Here is a 21873-nt window from a genome sequence, read left to right on the forward strand (position 1 = left end):
TTCTCATTCGTTTGTAAAAACTTCCCTGTATTTGAATAACAATGTGTTACTGTTGCGGTAAACTGAGGAACGGAGAGACTTTTAGATGCTGCTTGACTTTGGAGAGTTCCCTATTCCCTCCACAACTCTAAGCTGTAGCACAGCTCCTATTAGCCGTATGCAGATTGACACTAGTTTTAGTCGGCCCCACACCTTCCTGGCGCACACAGTTCACGCTAAGAGATCTGTGACTCCCCACTTCGAAACTATTGAGGCTAATTAGGCCCCTCCATTCACACACTTTCACACACTTTCAGTTCCCATGTTTGTAATTGGGGTGGTGAGCCACTCTCGCCACCTCCAGTTTCCTAGACGACTTAGCGAGCCACGCTCTTGTCCTGTGTTGGCAGGGCGTGAGTTTCATCTGAATTGACGAGCCACTCTCATCGCCCCCAGCCCCTCTGGGTCAGACTATTCGGCACACCCCGGGCGGTGATCAGGCTCCCCTTCCATCCAAAGGAAAGGTCCTGCCTTGGGCCCCCAAAACCTTACCACGGTTCCTGAAGCGTGCTGTTTCAGAAATCGTCCTGTAGCTCCTTTTAGGTTCCGTTGCACTGCTGGGTAGGGGGCGCCAGGTCACGGGAGAGGTGATCTCCCCTCTAGGCTGCAGTTCTCCCAGCGGAGCCTGGGGTCACAGGTTTCCCAAGTCCCAGGCTCCACCCCCCAAAGGCAAAGGAGACAGTAAGCCTGCCCTCTCCAGTCCCTTTGTGGTTGCCAAAAACATTGTGGTAAAGTGAGGAACGGAGAGACCAATACGGAGTACGGGAGGATTTGTTTATTTTTAGGTACGCACCGGCTCAGAGGATTAATATGCAAAAAGCTGAGCATTGAACAAAGATAGAGCGGTGTTTTTATAAGCGGCCTTACCAAAGCAAAACAGAAGCAGTTAATTATACAGTGACAGGTCACGTAATTTATAGCATAACATAACTTGTGACCTTGCATAGCTTGTGACCTTGTAGCTGCATTGAAAGAAAAATAAAAACTGTCTAAATACAGACATTTGCAAAACATAATGATGCTTAAGAAGCCTGGGAAAAGAGTAACGGTAAAAGAATTTGTCTTTTTTTTTTTTCCTTTAACCTTGTTCTAAAATGGAGTGGGGGTATTTGGAGCCTATTCCTTTGGCCTTGGCTATTCAGACAGCATTATCTTATAACTATCCTTAAAATAAGCTGCTAGGCAAAGGAAAACTTTTTTTTTTTAATCTTTGCCTTGCCACATTTTGGGCCTTAGCTTTCACTTTTTTTAAAGTAAATAAATGCAGTACTAATTATTATTATTATTTAAATTTCTGCCTTATTACATTTGTATAAGGCTTTACGGCTTACAAAGTGCTCTATATTTAACTTCAGCAAATTCACTCAGAATTTGTGATAACAGGCAATATATTGTGCTTTGTGGATGGAAATTTTTTCTGATCAATTAGTAACTGAGATTGTAGATGGTATAACTAACTTAATTGGAAAATAACTGTGTCTTAAGCATTTAGGAACATTTATTTGAATATAAGAAATTGATTTAAAAATTAAAGGTTATTCCTTTCTAAAGCAGCTCGGCAAAGATTTTTGCATATGAACACTTGTTTTAGACCTAATAACAGCCTCTATCTAAATTAGAACAATTTCCTTGACATTTTGAGATTCTTCATTTTTATTAATAACATAGTCACTTTATTCTCTCAAAAATCTTGTGAACTACCACCATTTGATGATATTTGATTAATTGCTCATTAGGAATTTTTCTCATACCTTGGAGAAAGTGTCCTCTTTTACCCATAACCACTGTACTTACCACACAAGCCAGAAGGGCACCACAGTAGAGTCAAGACCCCAAAGAGGCCTAGTGCTGGGAAAACGCTCTGCAACTTGAGAGGCATGGCACAGAGTCTCAGAGGGTCCACAATGGGGCTCAGCCTTCTCCGATACCTTGAATCAAGATGAAGAAAAGTTCTCTAAGTAACAGTTGAAATATGCCTATGCCAAGAAGTTCAGCCTTGGCAAAGTCCCAACAATGGGTCACTGAAAGGGAGGGGCAAAGAGTGTGACTGGTAGACCGGATGCTGAGCACAGTTCCGACACAGGGGAACTGATATGGCCCTTTCTTGGGGAGAAGATTCTGGGGCACCCTCTGAGATTCTATATGTATCTCCCTAAGACTTTATCACTGTTCAGGCAGAGACAGTGATGAGTCTCTTTCTGGGTATATGCATAATTCTTCTCCGAGGGAGCAAGAGTAAAAGGCAAAAGGACTGCAGCTCCTGTCACACAGGGTAAGTGGTGGCTGTCCAGGAAGGAGAGGTCGCAGCATGAGAGAAAGGCCAGGCTGAGAAGCAGTTCCTGTCCAGGAAGCGATATCCTCACTGAGGCAGATAAACTGCCCATAGAAGAATGAACATTTTTTTTAAATTTTGCAAAGTTAAACTTTTCTAAACAGCCCAGCCAGAACAAGTAAAACAAGTCTCTACATTTAAAAATACTCAAGAATCTAGTTCAAAACAATAATTAGTCTTACAAGAAATATACGTGAGTGGGAACTTCTTTTTCCTACTTCCTGGAATTTCTGATGTACCTATGACACCAAAGATTCACTCTGTGAAACTATCTTACTCTGAAAACTAGTTTGTGTTCGCAGCACAGGAAAAGCTTGCCGTGAAATTTAAATGCTTGAGGATGATAAATTGGGAAGAAAGGAAGATTTATTGTGACTTACAGAATATCTGAATGGTGCTTGTTCAGAGTGAAACCCAGCATTTTGCTGTAAGCAACAAAAGATATGTTTTTGAAGGGCACATTTGTTATTCTTCATGGGAAGATAACCACAGGACAAAATTTCTCTTAGCTATCTGGCATTGCCTAGCTATTCACCCAGACCATTTCCTAAATTTAGTCTCCTAAAGTGAGACAGACAAAACCACCAATGTGAGTTGTATCTTTTGCCCACCAGCTGTGGGTTTCTGTTCCTGTAAGAGACAAAGATTGTTGGCTGAACGAGAGAGTAAACTGGAATTTGTCCTAAAGTGATCTTCATTACCCGGTTAAGCTGGAATGACTACTACATACCAATAATAGCCAAAATGCTTATCTCTCAAAAATAAATAGAAAGAATTACCAAATATAACTGAGTAAATGTCTTTGCAATATTGATGAAAGCACAGTTAAATCTCAACTTTCTAGAGAGAAAAGAAAACAAATACACTAAGTGGTTGCTTCCTTTAGAAAGAGGAACACAATAAAGTAGTTTAGCTGGGTGCAGTGGCTCATGCCTGTATCCCAACACTTTGGGAGGCTGAGGCAGGCAGATCACTTGAGGCTAGGAGTTTGACACCAGCCTAGCCAACATGGAAAAACCTGGTCTATACTAAAAATACAAAAATTAGCTCGGCGTGGTGATGAAAGTCTGTAATTCCAGCTACTTGGGAGCCTGAGACATAAGAATTGCTTGAACCTGGGAGGAAGAGGTTACAGTAAGCTGAGATCACACCGCTGCACTCCAGCCTGGGCAACATAGCGAAACTCTGTCTCAAAAAAAAAAAAAAAAAAAAGTAATTTAAATGTTTAACCAGAAGGTTTGTTAACCTGGCTTTAATTTTTGAGCATGAGATGTACCAGAACTTTACATAAATTATCATAATTGATCTCAAACAGCCCTGTGACACGGCTCTAATCTTCCTCATTGCATAGATGAGGAGACAGATTCAGCTAGATTACATGAACTGCCCTAAATCTCTCAGATATTTTAGTGACTAAGCCAAATTCCGCCTAAGAATGATTCCAAAATCCAAGATTTTTCGTTATACCAAAATAATTTTCACTCATTGGCCAAAATGACTACCTGTGAGTTTACTGACTGGAACACTTGGGAGTAAATGAACACAGTTGGGTTTTACTCAGTGATATGCTCACCCTCCAGTTGCTGCTCATGCTGCAGTTAATGGGTTATACCTGTGACATTCTGCAGAGAATGCCTTGCTATAATAGGAGCCATGTAATCCTGATGTACCAAGGAAGTTATGCCCCACCCCCAAGAAGCAACCAATGTCATACTGGTATTGGGGTACAAGAGCCCTGATCCCTTGACCCAAGTCTGGATGACCCTGTGATGCAATTTGTACTGAAGCCCCTGTTGATTTGGTGTAGGCTATGCGTTTCCTGTGAACATGTTCTTGCTCGGTTCTTTCCCCTTCCTATTTGGCTGCTTCATTTCTTTACTATTTTTTTTTCTTCCTGAAGGGCACAGTCTTAAAAATTCACATGCACCTGGAACTAGGAAACAGACTCTAAGGATGGGATTCTTGAATTGTATCACCCAACAGCCAACTGGCAATCAAGACCCCATCACTTGTAAAAGGTGGAGTACTGATAGCTCCGTTTGCTGTAGCAGGGCAACTATTCACATTTTCACCTGGTGAGCTGTCATGGAACACAGATGGGGAAGATGCACTGGCTCATGTCATGTCGCTGGCATTTGAGAGGTAGGATGGAAATAGCAATAATAGGGATTGTGAAATTGGGTGATTGAGAAGCACCCCTTAACTGAAAATGAAGGCACAAGGCAACCAATCACAATGCAAATACAAGGGTGAAAGCCAGAAGGCCTCCTTGTTACTATCTAAAGAAACTCTTACCTCAGGTAGCTGAGGGTTAATTATGCTGAGAACCAGGCTCAGGACTTTACCTAAAAAGAACAGCAGGACTTCAACAAAGGATGAATTCTTAGCCTTTCCAAGTCTCCTACGGAAACTCAGGGCCCTTATACACACTACCTTGTTATTTACTATATTCACCAGACTGTGCAATATATTTCAAATGAAAACCTTATTCCTACTATCTAATTGATGGATAATTGGCCCATTTTCCCTTGTTATAAGATAGTGTCCCTTCCCCATGCTTATACACTATGCAGAGGATCAAATTAAGCAGGTGCCATATAAGGTCATAATTGCCCTCCTCATGATCTGTCCCCCACCTCATCACCAGTCACCAGGCCAATAGCTGGGGTCAAATCTCAGTGTGAACTGACTGAGAAAGTGCTGACCCTGCTAAAAGAAGAAAGAAATTAAACCCAGAAGCCATGGGATCCAGCTAGCATGTGTTGCCAGGAATTGGGAGATTATCCCTGGGCATGGATCCTGAGGAACTGGGAGAGTATGCCTGGGAGTGGATCCTAAAGCTAGATAAGGCAGAGTTTATCAGCATACGGACAACCTCCCATAACACAGGATTTAACACCTTGGCAAGTGCCCTGGAAGTCAGTTCTAATATGATGCTTAAGAAAAATGATGGTCAATATTAAATGGGATAGAGATGCCAGAACTGCCATGGCAAACTAAGTCGGAAGAAATCACAGGGTCAGAGAAGTAGATACGTTACAACTATCTATTTTATAAGGCCATAGATCCACCAGCTATTTTCTTCATGAGAACCCTGAGGATGTACCATTTAACAATCCAACAAGGAATGCACCCATGACAGGGACCAACATCACTGCAAAACTCAATAGTGACTGGCCCTCTGTAGGCTGCGTCTTATGGTAGGATGGGCTATTATCAAATTTGACTGCCCAATAGCAATGAGGATAACAGATTCCAGAGTAGCAGGGCTTATAGCAGTTAATCTTCAGAAGCAAAAGGTGGGTGAAAAATTCTGTTTTGGACAACAGAGTCAGGACTGACATGATTCAAGAAATGTGCCTAGGATGCAAAACTTAAGAAGGCACTTGTTCTCAGGGTTGTGCAAGTACTGACTCTGCACTTGTATGACACTGTGAGTGAGTGCCTCCTTAAGAGTGAAGCATTTAGGGCAGCAAGGTGGGATTGCAGCCTGGGAAGGTGAGGATGTCCTGACCTGTAGGAGTCTTTGAAGACGGCTACAGAGTACAGTGTTCCTAAGGGCAAGGGCCAGCCAGCCTGGTGATTGCTTAATGTAAAAAGAGATCAAGAATGAACAATCCAAAGACTGAGACTGGCCACTCTAGGCTCGTGATCTCTTAGAAGAGAAGATTCTAAGATCTCTTAGAATAGAAAATCACGATCTCTTATCTTTTACCTTGCTGATTGCCCTTTTTTTTCTGACGATTTCCTCAGCAGTAAGTGAGAACAGGTCCATATGAGGAAGCACTGTGCAACCCCATAGTAGGTATATATAGTAGTGATTCTCTAGTCCTTCCACAATGGGACCTTCAGTAACTGATTTAAGTAATTGGTCACTGTGCTTTTTAGAAACTTGTTGAATTTGAGCTACCTGTGGTACCTGGGAACAGAAAGTATGATAGTTAAAGTGGAAGCTACAGGGGCCAGGCAATAAAGGATTCATAGTTCATGTCCATCTCACAGTGATCCACTGTGTCTATGGCCCACCTGGTGGTCATTTCCATGGTTCCTAAATGTAGGGCAGTTGGTAGGACACTCGCATTAATTCCCTGACCTTTAGAAAAAGAACTATTGAGGTAGGAAACCCTATGCAGAAAATCTACAAATAATATCACTTTATGCTGAAACACAGAATGTTTAAGATTAGGAACAAGGCAAGGATCTCTACTCTTATCATTCTTATTCAGTAATACATTTATTGGAATATATAGCCCATGCAGTAAAGCAGGAAAATAAATAAAAGACATGCAGTTTGGGAAAGTAGAAACAAAACATTTTATTTGCAAACAACATGATCATTTATGTAGTAAATCCCAAAGAATTTATAGAAAACCTAATAGTACTTATGAGAAAATTTAATAAGGCCACAGATACATGATCGATATACAAAAATCAATTATATTCCTATACACTTGCAATGAACAACTGGAACTTGACATTTAAAAAACACTACCATCTTAAGGGCAATATGCTGAGTGAAAATAACGTTTCAAAAGGTCACATGCTGTGTGATTTCACTTGTAAAACATTGTCAAAAGGACAAAATGATAGAGAGGGAGAAGAGATTACAAATTGCCAGAGTTAGGAATGGTGGGCCAGGGGAGAGGGTCACGTGTGATTTTAAAGTAGTAGCTCAAGGGGGAATCTCTGTGGTGAAGGAATAATTCTGTACTTTGATTGTTGTGGTAGTTACCTGAGTCTACGCATGTAATAAAATAGCATAGAACCATACGCATATATTAAACCAATGTCAATTTTCTAGTTTTGCTATCATATTATAGTTTCATAACATATAACCAAAGAGAGGAAACTGGGCGAACGGTACATAGGATTTATCTGTATTTTATATATATATATGAATGATTTATCTATATTATTTTTATAACTTTCTATGAATCTATAATTATTTCAAAATAAGAAGTTTTTAAAAGGACATATATTAAAGCTTTATATGGTGCATGGCAGATGAAAACTCCAAAACATTCATGAAAAAAGATCAAAGAAAACAGAGTAATATGCCATGTTCATGGATTGATATACAATGTTATTAAGAAGTCACTTCTCCCCAGATTGATCTACAGGTCAAAGCATTCTAATCCAAATCCCAGTAGATATTTATATAGAAACTGACAAGATATTTCTAAAATGTACATGGATATGCCAAAGACCTAGAAAACCAAAACATTTTGAAAAAAAAAAAACAAAAAACCTGAAGAACTCACACTTCTGACTTGAAGGCTTATTTTAAAGCCACAATAGTCAAGACATTTTGAAACTGGCATAGGAATGGACGTATAGATCAACGGAAAAAATAGACTAGAGAAATACACCAACACATAAAAGGTTACTTGGTTACAGACAAATTGCAATGGTAAGTCCATAAAAAAGGGTAGTCTTCTCAACAAATGATGCCAGAACACTTGGATGTCCATATGAGGGGGAAAAAAGAATCTTGACTTATTTTTCACCACATACAAAAATTAATTCAAAATGGCTCATGGACATAAATGTAAAACCAGACAATTTGGGGACCTCTAGTTTAAGTGAGATACTATTCATTCATTGTTCTGTGTATTCCAGGGTCTATCTTCGTGATAAAATTAGATATCCATTATACATATGCCTGGATCTCAATAGCTGAATGTTTTGCAAAAATATAAATGCGGACAGATGCTTTACTATATCATCTCAGTTTTATAGGGGATTGATATATTTAGCTTTTTGAAGAACTTATCAACTGGAGTTAAAGGCATTATACATCATGTTATTCACTGTCCCTTGTAAAATAACTCATGCAAGAAAATTGCTTTCTATTTTCATAACAAGAAAAAATGTTTCTCCTGTAAGTAGAACTGATATGTTTATTTTTGCCAAACAAGGTGAATATGTGATACATTATATTTCCCATTTTAGTTTGACTCAAAATAAACTCAATTACAATTACTGTATAAATTTAAATTTAGGGAAATTCATCTCTCTTACATGACTTTGATTTTCCATTTTTATTTTAGCACATTTAATTTATACATATTGTTACAAACTAATATATTCTAACCTTTTTGAAATTATTAAGCTTCTACTGGGTACTGAGGTAGACATAAAAAATAGAAAAATAAAATTTGGAAAATGTTTTTTCAGTATAAATATCCATTATGGGTTATATATTAATATTTACAATGAGGAACAATTTATCATATCTTTTAACTTAAAATTATCAGTGTCTAGAAAATTGATAATTTGGTAAAAGTCATGTGAACATAGGACTGGTAGCTATTCACAGGGCTATTTCTGGATTGGAAAGCTTTATCCTTTTTCTGAACCTTAATTTCCCACATTACAAAATGGCAGTTCAACCCATAGTCACCATTCACATATAATTTTTCATCTTAAAGTCTCCAGTTAAGCAGCTTCCTTTTTCCTAGGCTCTTTTTTTAAGCCTGGAGAGAGACTGAATCACATACTTACAGTTTGTTTCCCTACAGTCAGAGAAGAATATTAGGCAGCAGAAATTTGTAATTGACCTTCTGCTGGACTATATTGGTACCAAGTTAGTATTTCACATAATTTCATGTACTGTTTGCCCATGATATAATTATTGAGCACATCCTGTATACACGCCTCTGAAGCAAATACAAAGATAAACTAGTCATAATAGAAGGAAAAACAGGTCACCTAAAACCAGTTGATGAATGCAATGACTCTGCCTTCTAGAAATAGGAACAATTGTTTCAAGAAAGAATGTAAATCCTTCAAGATGACAATACAAAAGTAATGTTGTAGCAGAAACAGCATGATAGGTGGAGGAAGAAGCAGAGTTCCACAAGAAAATAGAAGCAGTAATCTTTGTTGCACGGTAGAAATTCAAGTTAATAAATAAGCAGGCAGGAGACTGGAGAGTCATTCTCTAGAGAAACTGGACAGCAACAGAAGAGATACAAGTAAACACTGATATTTGGGTATCCCTCTGAGTTTGTTAGGGCATAGGCTAAGCTGCTATAACAAATACACCTCAAACACAATGGCTGACCAGGCAGAAGTTTATCTCCTTTTCATACGACAGTCCAGAGATGGAAGTGCATTCAGAACAGTCACGAGCTCTGACCCAGGTTGAGAAGGTCATCCAAGGACCAAATGCTTTCCTTTTCGTTACTCTAGCATCCCCAGGAACTGTCCTCAGAATGGCAGAGGCTGACTCACCGTCACTCTTGGCAGCACTTCAGCCCACAGCAGGGGGAAAGAGGAAGTGCAAAGCAAGTGACTTCTTTCCTAAGAAAATGACTAGGAAGTTGTGCACATTGGGAGGTTACTCCAAGGCAGCATCTAACAGCAGCAGGTGCCCTGCTGATATTTAAAGGGGTGAGGGTAGTTGTATTACCTAAACAAGTAGGAAAAATGGATACTGGGAAACAATCAGCAGTTTCTGCTACAACTGCCAATAAGAAAAAAATAGTTCACTGCCCAATCTCACAATATACATAGAACTTAAATAATCAGTGACATGGGTCTCACTCTTTGAAACGAATATATAACCTAGACCCATCATCAACAGAAATTTGCAGAGAGCAGAATAGAACTTCCATAGAAACTATTATTAGTATCCTCTGAGAAATATAGGTAGGCACTGTATCCATAAAAAACAGAATATTGTTTTTAAATGAAGGGAAAGTTTTTGAAAATGGTTAAAATACAAAATTAAGAAATGATCCCCAAAGAATGTGGGGAGGGGATGAGACAGAGATGATGCATGGGAAAAAGAGAGAAAATTTAAGAAAATTACTAGATTGACAAAAAGGATCAATATCTGACCAGTAAGATTTCTCTAAAAATAAGAGAAAAATATAAAGAAGACAAAAAAATATACCAACAACATTTCTCAGAATAAAATATGAGTTTCCTTACAGAAAAACAAGGATAAAAACATCCTTTAAGATCAAGAATTAAAATGGTTTCTGGCTTTTCAACTATAATATTGGAAACTGTAATACAAAAATGATACTGTTTAAAAGTTCTAAAAGATTCTACACTCAGCCAACTTATCAATCAAGTGTGAGAATAAAGACAGCTCCAAATATGTTGGAGCTCAAAATTTTACTTCCTGTGCATCATCTCTTAGGTGGCTCCTAGAGGGTGTGTTCCAGTACAATGAATGAATAAGTCAAGAAAAAGGAGAACTTAAATGCAAGAAGCAAACACAGGGCAAGGAGGTGAGCCTACAGACTTGGGAACATCCATTGTATATTACAGTGTGTAGCAGACCCTGTAAGTGCCCTATTAATATCATTAGGGCTCTGCCACTTCAGCACACTCTGGATAACTTCCAACTTCCCCAAATCTGCTGCATTTAGACCAAGCTCTTATCAGAACCATTGACAGTTACTCTGCCTTCTTACAGAGAAGGCCAGAAATGCTAAGATATTAACACCTCCCAGAAGCAGACCTCAAATTCTGAGTGATGAAAGCTATTATACAATTCATTTTTACAATTGTATTGGGGCAATGAAAAACATGTTTCAGGGATCTAGCAAAGGGAAGTGAGAGATATGAGTAGGGAGAGAGTGGAAGACTAGAATAACCTGTCAACAGATAGGACCACACAGAAAAGGCAACTGTAGAAGAGACCATCTTTTCCCTGCCTTTGTGCCTTTGGCCTACTCTGGAGGTTGCTATAGACAGCCCATTAGGAGCCACTGGCTACCCGTGTCTCTCTGCCTAACCATGATCCCATCCTCTGAGCCTGCTCAATCAGGCAACAGTGTGGATCCCTCATGTCTGAGAGCCATTGCTAGTAGAGCAAGACTTCACCAGTGAGGGAATAGAATAGGTAGATATACACCCAGGTCTTCATCCTGAGGAGAACAACTCAGAGTTGTTAGTTGCTAGTTGCCTAGCAGTTCGATCTCAGACTTCTGCGCTAGCAGTGAGCAAGGCTACGTGGGCATGTGACTCACCAAACCAGGCACGGGAGAGAACCTCCTTGTCTGCCGGTTGCTAAGACCTTGGCAAAAGTGCAATATTTTGGCGGGAGCGTCCAGTTTTTCCAGCTAGTCTGTCATGGCTTCCCTTGGCTAGGAAAGGGAAATCCCCTGACCCCTTGTGCTTCCCGGGTGAGGTGACACCCCACCCTGCTTCAGTTCACCCTCCATGGGCTGCACCCACTGTCCAACCAGTCCCAATGAGATGAACCAGGTACCTCAGTTAGAAATGCAGAAATCACCTGTCTTCTGCATCAATCACGCTGGGAGCTGCAGACCGGAGCTGTTCCTATTCAGCCATCTTTGCCTGTTGCTCTCTTGCAACGTATCTTCATATCTTCATATTTTTTGTAATAAACCTGCCTTTCTTCACCTAAGACTGTCTTGGTAAGTTCATTTACCACTGACAAGGCTGGCCCCAGCCAGTTGCAACCCACGACAATCTTCATCCCTATTTAAGAGTTCCTTCTCTGGAGTTGAAATGAGGAGGTCAGACAAAAATGAAAATCCCCTTCATGGAAGGCAGCAGTTGAGATGTGGCATGAATGAAAGAGGCAACATGCATAGAAGTTCAGGGGAAGGCGTGCCTCCTTCAAATAGAAAGATTGGAAGAGGTTTTGAGGGTGTGTTGATGTTTAGTCTGAACATGGAGGACCTGAGCGGTGAGCACACGTGGAACTGTAGAGTAAAGGCAGTCCGCAGACACATATTGGTGGAAACCCAAGTATGCACTTCTAAGGTCTACACAGTAAAATAAAAGTATTAACTTATGAAGTGGGTTTTTTAGGACTCTTATTTGCTGGGCTCTTAAATTATCACAAAGACAAAGTATTTCTGATATGTGAATATTAATCACCATGAAATTGGAGCTAAAGGTATGGTAGAGATGCAAAACAGAAGTGATCCATATTGAATGAAAACAACAAGGCCACAAGACGTCTTTTTTTCCTTCTTTTGGGAAAAATTATAGTATTTTTCCAGAATGGATCATCTTCCCTTGTATCTCTAGTTCCAGTAGGTCAATCTCTGGAGACAGCTTATACACCTCCAGCGCCGTTTTCACATTGTCTGGGTTTGGGAGACACTGCATGAGTTTTCTGCCTGGGAGCACTTGCTCAGGGACTCCTAAATGAAATATAGGTGCTGTATGTCCTTTGTAGTTTTTGCATTGGGTATCATCTCCATATATTAATTATTTAAAATAAATCAAATCAAATGTTTTTGTGCTGCCTCTAGCAGAGAAGAAACTTTGCTCTCAGTGCTCTAATGATAGTTCCACCCACTTAGTCATGGACTGAAAAAGGGAGCTAGAGTTACTTTTACATTGAGGGGCTGGAGATGAACAGCAGGAAGAACGGCAGGTGAGTTTCACCTGTCCGAACACAGTGTAGCCTTCATCACATTTATATACAGCCTCATTTTTGAAAGAGTTGTATAAATTATAAAAAAGAAAGTTTTTATTGAAGGAAGAAAAAGAGGCAAACTTGTTTAGGATGCCCAAGGGCAAAACTAGGGGGAAAACTGCAATTTGATGGTGAGATACAAACGTGACAGAGCATGAGCTTATAGAATGTACAAAATAGCACATTCCAGAATGCATGTTATTTGTAGGAGGCTTTATTCTGTCCTTCCATCCTCTCTGCCCATAAAATTACTCGGCTAAACCTTCATACTTGTGTTGCCATCCTGTCAGTCTCAGGCTGAGGAACTGTAGAAAGGCTCAAGCTACAGACCTTACATTTTTCACCATCTTACTAACAAGCTCACTCAACTTGACATTGTTAAGAACCATGTTGGCATGAAGGCTGTATTCAGCCTGAAGTCACATTATACTCATGCTACCCTTGGTCCCTTGCAAGCTAAATGCAGAGATGTGCATCTGTGAGAAACTGTGAGAAAGTTACATCATCCACAATCCCTGAGTCATTGCTCCCCAGTCAAAACTGTCCATTCGGGTTATTATTAAAACGTCAAAAAATAACGGATGCTGGTGAGGTTGCAGAGAAAAGGGAACACTTATATTGTTAGTGGGAATGTAAATTAGTTCAGCCACTGTGAAAGCAGCTTGATGATTTCCAAAAGTACTTAAAACAAAACTATCATTTGACCCAGAAATCCCATTATTGGGTATATACCCAAAGGAATATAAATTGTTCTACCCTAAAGACACATGCATGCGTAGGTTCACTGCGGCATTATTCACAATAGCAAAGATATGAAATCAACCTCAATGCCCGTCAACAGTAGACTGGATAAAGAAAATATGGTACATGTACACCATGAAATACTATGCAGGCATAAAAAGAATGAGATCATGTCCTTTGCAGCAACATGAATGGAGATGGAGGCCACTGTCGTAAGTGAACTAATGCAGGAATGGAAAACCAAATACTGCATGTTCTCACTTATAAATGGAAGCTAAACACTGAGTACACATGGACACAAAGAAGGAAACAATGGACACCAGATCCTCCTTGAGGGTGAAGGATGGGAGGAGGAGAAGATAAACACTCCGCCTATCAGGTCCTATGCTTATTACCTGGGCAATAAAATAATCTGTCCACCAAACCCCCATGAGATGCAATTTACCTATACGACAAGCCTGCACATGTACCCCTGAAACTAAAATAAAAATTAGAAAAAATTGTTTATTCATTCTCACCAAGAATATACTTACTGCATTTTAAGATATTTCAAAAAATGACCCAGGAATAATAAAAATGGCGACTTGCAATTGAAATAAATAGAACATGGCACAGAGCACTTCATTGAAAAGAAACACCATCAGAGTCCACAGACACTGCATGAGGAAGTTGAACAAAATAGAGCAGCAGGAATGTCAGACAAAGTACCATGCCAAGGTAAGAATTTTATGTTAGGGCTGAAACCAAGTAATAATGCCTTCAGAATTGTTATTTACTGAGAAAAAAAATTTAAAGCATTTATCTACACATGGGCATTTAGAAAACCCTCTTCTGACTGTTCTCATAGATCCTTCAACCTTAATCATCACTATTTTTAAATTTGTCCTCTTTATAGACTAATTCACCTAGCCATTGGTCCCCAAATACATCATACACATTTTCACAAGGATACCTGTGCTCATATCATCTCTCCTACCTAGAATGCCACCCTTCCTTTTCTGCTTGCTGCTCTAGTGCCAATTCCTCTGTGTGAAGGCTTCTCTTTACTTCTCCAGCAAACAGTTATCGTTTATTTCTCTAAGCTCCTACAGCAGTTATTAGGAAGAGATTATATATCATATCCAACTGCTTACTGAGATCTTACTATAATCTATACTACACTGCGTACATCACACATATATAAATGTATAGTATGTATATGACTTATCTTTCATATATACATGTATAGTATGAACACTTTGTATTCCATGACACTGTATATGTCCTACATAGTATATATATGGTACATATAGCATATATACTATGATACTACAGATATAATATATTCATAACTGAAGCACTTTATATATATTATATCATCCAATGATCACAATACCCCTAACAGATACTCATTATCATCTTCCCTACCTTTCAAAGAAGAAAACATCTCCATGGAGAAGAACGTTGTTCTATGTTAAGCAGCTACTGAGTGACAGAAGCAGAGTTGGAACTGAGGTCTATTTTGCTCCAAAGTTCACGTCTTCTATGGCTTCAGTTTATTCTGCCTATCTGCTATTTAACAGCTGAGTTATACTCTCCTTATTAATCATTTTTTTCTGTGACAGCAGAGAACATGTCTCAAGTATCTTTGTGTCTTTTTGACATGATAGATTCAAAATAAATGTTCACGGGCCGGGCACGGTGGCTCGAGCCTGTAATCCCAGCACTTTGGGAGGCCGAGACGGGCGGATCAGGAAGTCAGGAGATCGAGACCATCCTGGCTAACACGGTGAAACTCCTCTCTACTAAAAAATACAAAAAACTAGCCGGGCGAGGTGGTGGGTGTCTGTAGTCCCAGCTACTTGGGAGGCTGAGGCAGGAGAATGGCGTGAACCCGGGAGGTGGAGCTTGCAGTGAGCTGAGATCCGGCCACTGCACTCCAGCCTGGGCAACAGAGCAAGACTCCGTCTCAAAAAATAAATAAATAAATAAATAAATAAATAAATAAATAAATGTTCACCTATGCACAAGTCTAGGGCTCACAAATGAAATGTCCTAAGCCTCACATCAAACACATTATTAGGAAAAGTATTTTTATGAATGAGTCCAGCAAACACTTATGTGAATTCACCCCCATAAGACTGTTCAGCAGACATCAAGGCACATCCTTGGATACTGTAAGGAAAATAAGTCATAACCACATGAATAGCAAAACCATAATACCAGTCAGCTTACAGTAATATCCAAAGACAAGGAAGCCAACAAGAAGGGTGTAATAAGAAAGAAGGAACGAGAGAGAACCAATACGGAAAAGGATAAGATAACATTTCTTGGAGGAGATTGGATATATATATTTTGAAGTTTATATTAAAATCTGCTTAAATGCGTGAGATATGGGTAGGCATTTCTTGTTAGAGTAATGGTTTAGGCAAAGGCCTAAAAGCAGCAGAAAGTTTTTATTGAAGGAAGAAAAAGAGGCAAACTTAGAAACCAGATTGTGAAAGATTTGGGCATAAGTTACACTGCAGGCAAAGTAGGATTTTGAGGGACTGCAAGAAGAGGGGATAAATATGCAGAAACCCAGAGGAACAATTCTCTGTGACCTGTTAGACATAGTCTACCCTCACTGCCTCAGAAACAAGAGGAGACCTGGAAGGTCACGGTGATGGTGCTCAGGGAAAACAGTAAGAGGGTGGGAATGGAATAGGGCTTTGGAAGAATCATAAATTTAGCCATTTCACTTTCTAGGAGAGAAGAATAACCCAGGATAAAGGAATTCATTTAACCTTAGAGTTTCCCTTAAAATATCCATTATTTTGATGTTTTTTTTTTTAAAAAAAAGACCTCTTCCAAAGTAAAATATTTTAAAATTCTCCTTAGAAGAAACTCAGAAGTCACCTTGTGATATTAAGAAAGTTCAAAGGATGAACAACATGGGATCATTCTGGGGCACTAGAAATTAATCTTGACATAAAAGACTACACATTGGGTACAGTGTACACTGCTCGTGTGATGGGTGCACCAAAATCTCAGAAATCACCACTAAAGAACTTATCCATGTAACCAAATGCCTGTTCCCCAAAAACCTATTGAAATTTTAAAAAGAAAAAGAAAAAGAGAAATTAATCTTGACAAATTATCGCAATGCTTTTGCCAGGATGACAGGATGGCATTGTGGGATACCACATTCTATCTGATCAGCATAAAATCTTTCTATCTTCAGAACTGGAAAAATCCCTGACAGCACATGAATATGAAACATGATCACCATAGAGATGGACATAGCTATTGGTGAAATATTTTCCTCCCTGTTGAGTGATTTCGAAATTCTATGCAAATGCTCTACTTTAAGTGTTCTGATAGATGGCCTAAGGGATGTGTGTATAAATATTTTTAAATCTTTTAGGAAGGTTTTCTTTTAAAAAAGAAATCATATCAGAAGAAGAAAAATTACTTTTTATTAGCATTCTTAATTTATAAATTAAAACAGTTAACGTCTGCATGTATAACCAGCACTGGCTAGTGAGACTTACAACCTCTCACAGACTCTTTCAGTGCTCTTAGTACGGTATAATTATTCTGTAAATTACAATATAATACCTTACACCCTATATAATGTTTTCAGTTTGCTCAATGCTTTATAATTTTACTTTAGTAAATGCACTCATTATTTGTAACAACATAAAATTTTCCTTTCTAAATGACAAAAATCTTCTACTCAATTATTAATGCAATAGAAAAAAAATCAGCCCTTTAGAAGAGCTCATTTTAAATTATCTAACAGTATCCATTTAAACATAATTTTATGTAACATACATTAATGTAAAAACTAAAGGTTTTTTTTGTTAAATCAGTTTCTCAAAGATTTATATAATATTTTGCTTTCCAAATAATTAAAGATTATATCAAAAGAACTAAAACTATTTAAATATATTTCTTAATAATGTACTTCATTGTATTTCTCCAAAAGTTTGCCGAATTATTGCCATTTGATCATACTGCACTAATTTTTAACCAGGAATTCTTTACCATATCTTGATTTAAACTACCCCTCTTGTTCTCTTCTTCCCCATAACCTCAGTACTCACCACACAGGACAACTGGACACCACAGAAGACGCAGAACCCTGAGGAGGCAGTGCTGGGAAGATTCCCTGCAACTTGGGAGGCACTGTACAGAATCTCAGACACAGTACTGGGCTCAGCGTTCTCAGACATCCTAAATCAGATGAAAGCTGGTGCTCCAAATCTCTAGTAAATTGATGCCTGAACCAAGAAACTAAGTCTTGGGAAGGCCACAGCTTTGAGTCACTGAAGGGCAGGGGCAGAGTTGAGTAGATCAGGTTCAAGACAAGACCCAACAGGGGGCAATCCAATAAAGCTCCAGATCTTGGGGGAACAATATGAGCTGAACATGAGAGTTTTGGGATTCGGTGGATATTTATATTCATTACCATAAGACTTTCTCACTGTCTTTTTTTCCTTTGTTATTAGGGGCACTTGATTGCTTATTGTCTACGTATATACATCATTTATTTCCAAGTAATTAAAGTACAGTTTAGACGTGTGTCATGTTCTTCAGGTATCAGGGTGAGATACTGAGACATGTTTTACACAATCTCCCAGAGGTGTCAGATCTTCAGTCACTACTGTGATCTCCCAATAGGCAGGTAAAAATTCTTAAAAATCTATAGTTAAGTGTACTTTCTAAACACTCCACAGCCTAATTGGAATAGAGAACGCATGCAAGTTTATAATTGTAAAAAAAAAATCCAAAAATATAGTTCAAACAATTACTCCCCCAATGTTTTTGTTTTCTTGATGTATCTGTGATACCAAATTATTCATCCACACTAGTTGGAAAGTACAGCACAGCACTCAGAGTGCTGTGTACAGCACAGATAAAGCATGTGTGGAAAATTAAATGGTAGAGGATGAAGCATTATAAATATAGAAAGGATCATGATGACTTTAAGAAATTTTCAGTGGTGCTGAATCCAAGTAGAGGTCCTTCTCTTCCAGTATTATATCTCTGACAAAAGCACAAAAAGATAAGTTGTAAAAGGTTAACAATAAGTTATGTTTGTTAAACCTAGGATTTATTAATAACTATCTGGGTTAAGACTGGTCCATTAAGAACTTCCTAAGTCATATGCCTGGATTATTTCTTTTAGTCTCCATGAAGTGAAAAGGTGAAGATAACAGCTTGGATTTCATATTTTGCCCCTTGAAGAAGCTATGGATATTCGTTACTTGAGTATACACAAATATACATCCAGAGAAGACAATAAACACTGAAAAAAATATCCAAAAATGACGTTCAACACCAAGCTGAGCGGTAATGAGTGTAATAGGCACATAACAACCAAAGTGCTTAACTCTCAAAAATAAAGAGGAACATTTCCCAGAAATAAATGGGTGGAGTCCTCTGTAATATTGCTGACAGCACAACTGAATTCCAACCTTCCTAGAAAGAAAGGAAAGCGAATAAACCATGTGGTTTGGTTCATTTGATAAATAGGAACTAAAATAAAATCTCACTATGTAGATAAAAAGAGGTCATTTAAATAGTTAAGTAGAATATTGTTTTTAAGAAACAGCTTCTGTTTGTTAAACATGTTCCAAACTTTTACATAAATTATTGCATTTAATTTCTTAAAGCATACCTATAACATGGATATTAGTAGACATATTTTATAGAGGAAACTTATTCAGAAAGACTGGGTATACTTTTCTAAATATTTCTCATCAGTGGCAAAATCAGATTCTGAACCCAAGTCTGATTCAAATCCCAAGCTCTTTTCACTATGTCAAACTAATTGCATTTAATGAATCAGACCAAGCTTTTTTGTGTGGGTCTCTGTGCCTATCACTTAGGAGAGTATACCTAAGGACTTTCTGCTTTTATGATGGTGGAAAAGACTCTGAACTGCCCATTTTATCAGGAGACCAATCCTCATGTAACCTACCAAGAATCATGTGGCTTAGTCATGAGACTGTGACCCAGGCCTTCATCTCCACATATGTTTAAAGAAGAGTTTGGAATTGGAATGGTCTCTATGATATTTCCAATACAGAAATTTTAAACTCGTGCAGCAATGGCAAAAAATAAAGTGCAAAAAACAGGAATTTATTGTCTTAAATAAAGGACAAGAAAAGCAGAAATTGGGTTGACAATGATGAGGTATAAAACCTTACTTCTGTAGCTCAACTAACCATGAAATAATCATATTAACACCTGTATCAGTCCATTTTCATGGTGCTGATAAATATATACCAGAGATTGGGTAATTTACAAAGAAAAAGAGATTTAATGGACTCCCAGTTCCATGTGGCTGGGGAGGCCTCACAATCATGGCAGAAGGTGAAAGGCACGTCTTACATGGTGGCAGGCAAGAGAGAAATGAAAATCAAACAAAAGGGGTTTCCCCTTATAAAACTATCAGCTCTCGTGAGACTTATTTACTGCCACGAGAACAGTATGGGGGAACCACTCCTATGATTCAATTATCTCCCACCTGGTCCCTCCCACAACACATGGGAACTATGGGAGCTACAATTCAAGATGAGATTTGGGTGGGGACACAGCCAAACCATATCAACCCCTATTGAATGAAGAAAATATGTGAATGCAAAAGAATTTGCCTCAGCCTACCAAGATGCAGTCCTTGGGAAGAACTTTATGAAATTTATGAGATCCTAGAATACACCATTAAAGGGATAAGGATGTAAAACTGGGAGAGAAGAAAATAAATATGTTTACATTGGTGAGCAAGTTACCTTTGTGGGGAACTGAAGCTAAACCCCTTAAGGAACGTTAGGTAGAGTGTAGAACATGCCTCAGAGATTGCCTACCTGTGGATTAAGAAAGCTGGCATTTATATCTACCAACATCCATCTTGGTACCATATTAGACGGATGTCAGCCAATCATTTGAGTTCTCATCATGGAGGGTACAGTGATTTACCTCTGCTGCAATAAATTATTGAATGGATCTGGATTTATCATCCGTGTGGCAAGGCTTCTTGCAGCCATACCATCTGTGGACTTACTAAATGCTTTATTCTCTGTTATGGGAGGACATACATTATTGCTTCTGATCAAGGAATTCACTTGATGATGAAATAATGTAAGTCAATGAAATGATGCTTCTGAGATTCACTCGTCCTATGTGGTATCCCGTCACAGAAGCAGCTGATATTATGAAAGAGGGCAATGGTCTATTGAATGCCCAAGAAGCTAAGAAAGAATGGCTTATGAACTTGGAGTATAGACCTATAGGATATGGTATATTTTCTTTTCTTTTCTTTTCTTTTGAGACAGAGTCTTGCTGTATCACCCAGGCTGGAATGCAGTTGCACAATCTCAGCTCACTGCAACTTCTACCTCCCAAGTTCAAACGAGTCTCATGCCTCAGCCTCCCAAGTAGCTAGGATTACAGGCATGCACCACCATCCCTAGCTAATTTTTGTATTTGTAGTAGAGATGGGGTTTCACCATGTTGGCCAAGTTCGTCTTGAAGTTCCTGGCCTCAAGTGATCCACCCACCTTGGCCTCCCAAAGTGCTGGGATTACAAGCGTGGGATACTATACCCAACCAGGATACTGTATATTTCCTAAAATCATAGTTGATAGTTAGAGCTATTCTGAAGTGGCCAGACTAGTAAACCAAAGGGCAGACATAAAGAGATGTCTGAAGAGTCCCAGCTCTTCTTGCCCTCAGTTTGCTAAGTCTTCCCAATTCAGATAGCAAACATGTGAGTAAGCAAATCTTTAGATGATTTCAGCTCCCAGTCTGTGAGACACCTGTGCTCATATCATCTCTCCTACCTAGAATGCCACCCTTCCTTTTCTGCTTGCTGCTCTAGTGCCGATTGCTCAGAGATTATATATCATATCCAACTGCTTACTGAGATCTTACTATAATCTATACTACACTGCATATATCACGCATATATAAATGTATAGTATGTATATGACTTATCTTTCATATATACATGTATAGTATGAACACTTTGTATTCCATGACACTGTATATGTCCTACATAGTATATGTATGCTACATATAGCATATATACTATGATACTACAGATATAATATATTCATAACTGAAGCACTTTATATATATTATATCATCCAATGATCACAATACCCCTAACAGATACTCATTATCATCTTCCCTACCTTTCAAAGAAGAAAACATCTCCATGGAGAAGAACGTTGCTCTATGTTAAGCAGCTACTGAGTGACAGAAGCAGAGTTGGAACTGAGGTCTATTTTGCTCCAAAGTTCACATCCTCTATGGCTTCAGTCTATACTGTCTATCTGCTATTTAACAGCTGAGTTATACTCTCCTTATTAATCATTTT

The 21873-nt window shown here is 38.7% G+C and overlaps 1 protein-coding gene and 1 long non-coding RNA gene across 2 annotated transcripts in view; both read right to left on the reverse strand.

Annotated features, from left to right (window-relative positions):
- Positions 1-1371, reverse strand: part of LOC140710249 (uncharacterized) — a 97663-nt gene extending 96292 nt beyond the window's left edge. The window contains exon 1 of the long non-coding RNA XR_012091200.1: positions 532-1371. This is a non-coding gene — a long non-coding RNA (uncharacterized lncRNA). The remainder of the gene's footprint in view (positions 1-531) is intronic.
- CD55 (CD55 molecule (Cromer blood group)) overlaps positions 1-2050 on the reverse strand; it is a 146327-nt gene extending 144277 nt beyond the window's left edge. The window contains exon 1 of the mRNA XM_073011540.1: positions 1834-2050. Within this exon, the coding sequence (XP_072867641.1) occupies positions 1834-1918 (85 nt within the window). The 5' untranslated portion in view covers positions 1919-2050. The remainder of the gene's footprint in view (positions 1-1833) is intronic.
- Between the last annotated feature and the right edge of the window lie 19823 nt (positions 2051-21873).

Source organism: Chlorocebus sabaeus, chromosome 25, assembly GCF_047675955.1.
Source record: "Chlorocebus sabaeus isolate Y175 chromosome 25, mChlSab1.0.hap1, whole genome shotgun sequence".
NCBI classification, from domain to species: Eukaryota; Metazoa; Chordata; class Mammalia; order Primates; family Cercopithecidae; genus Chlorocebus; species Chlorocebus sabaeus.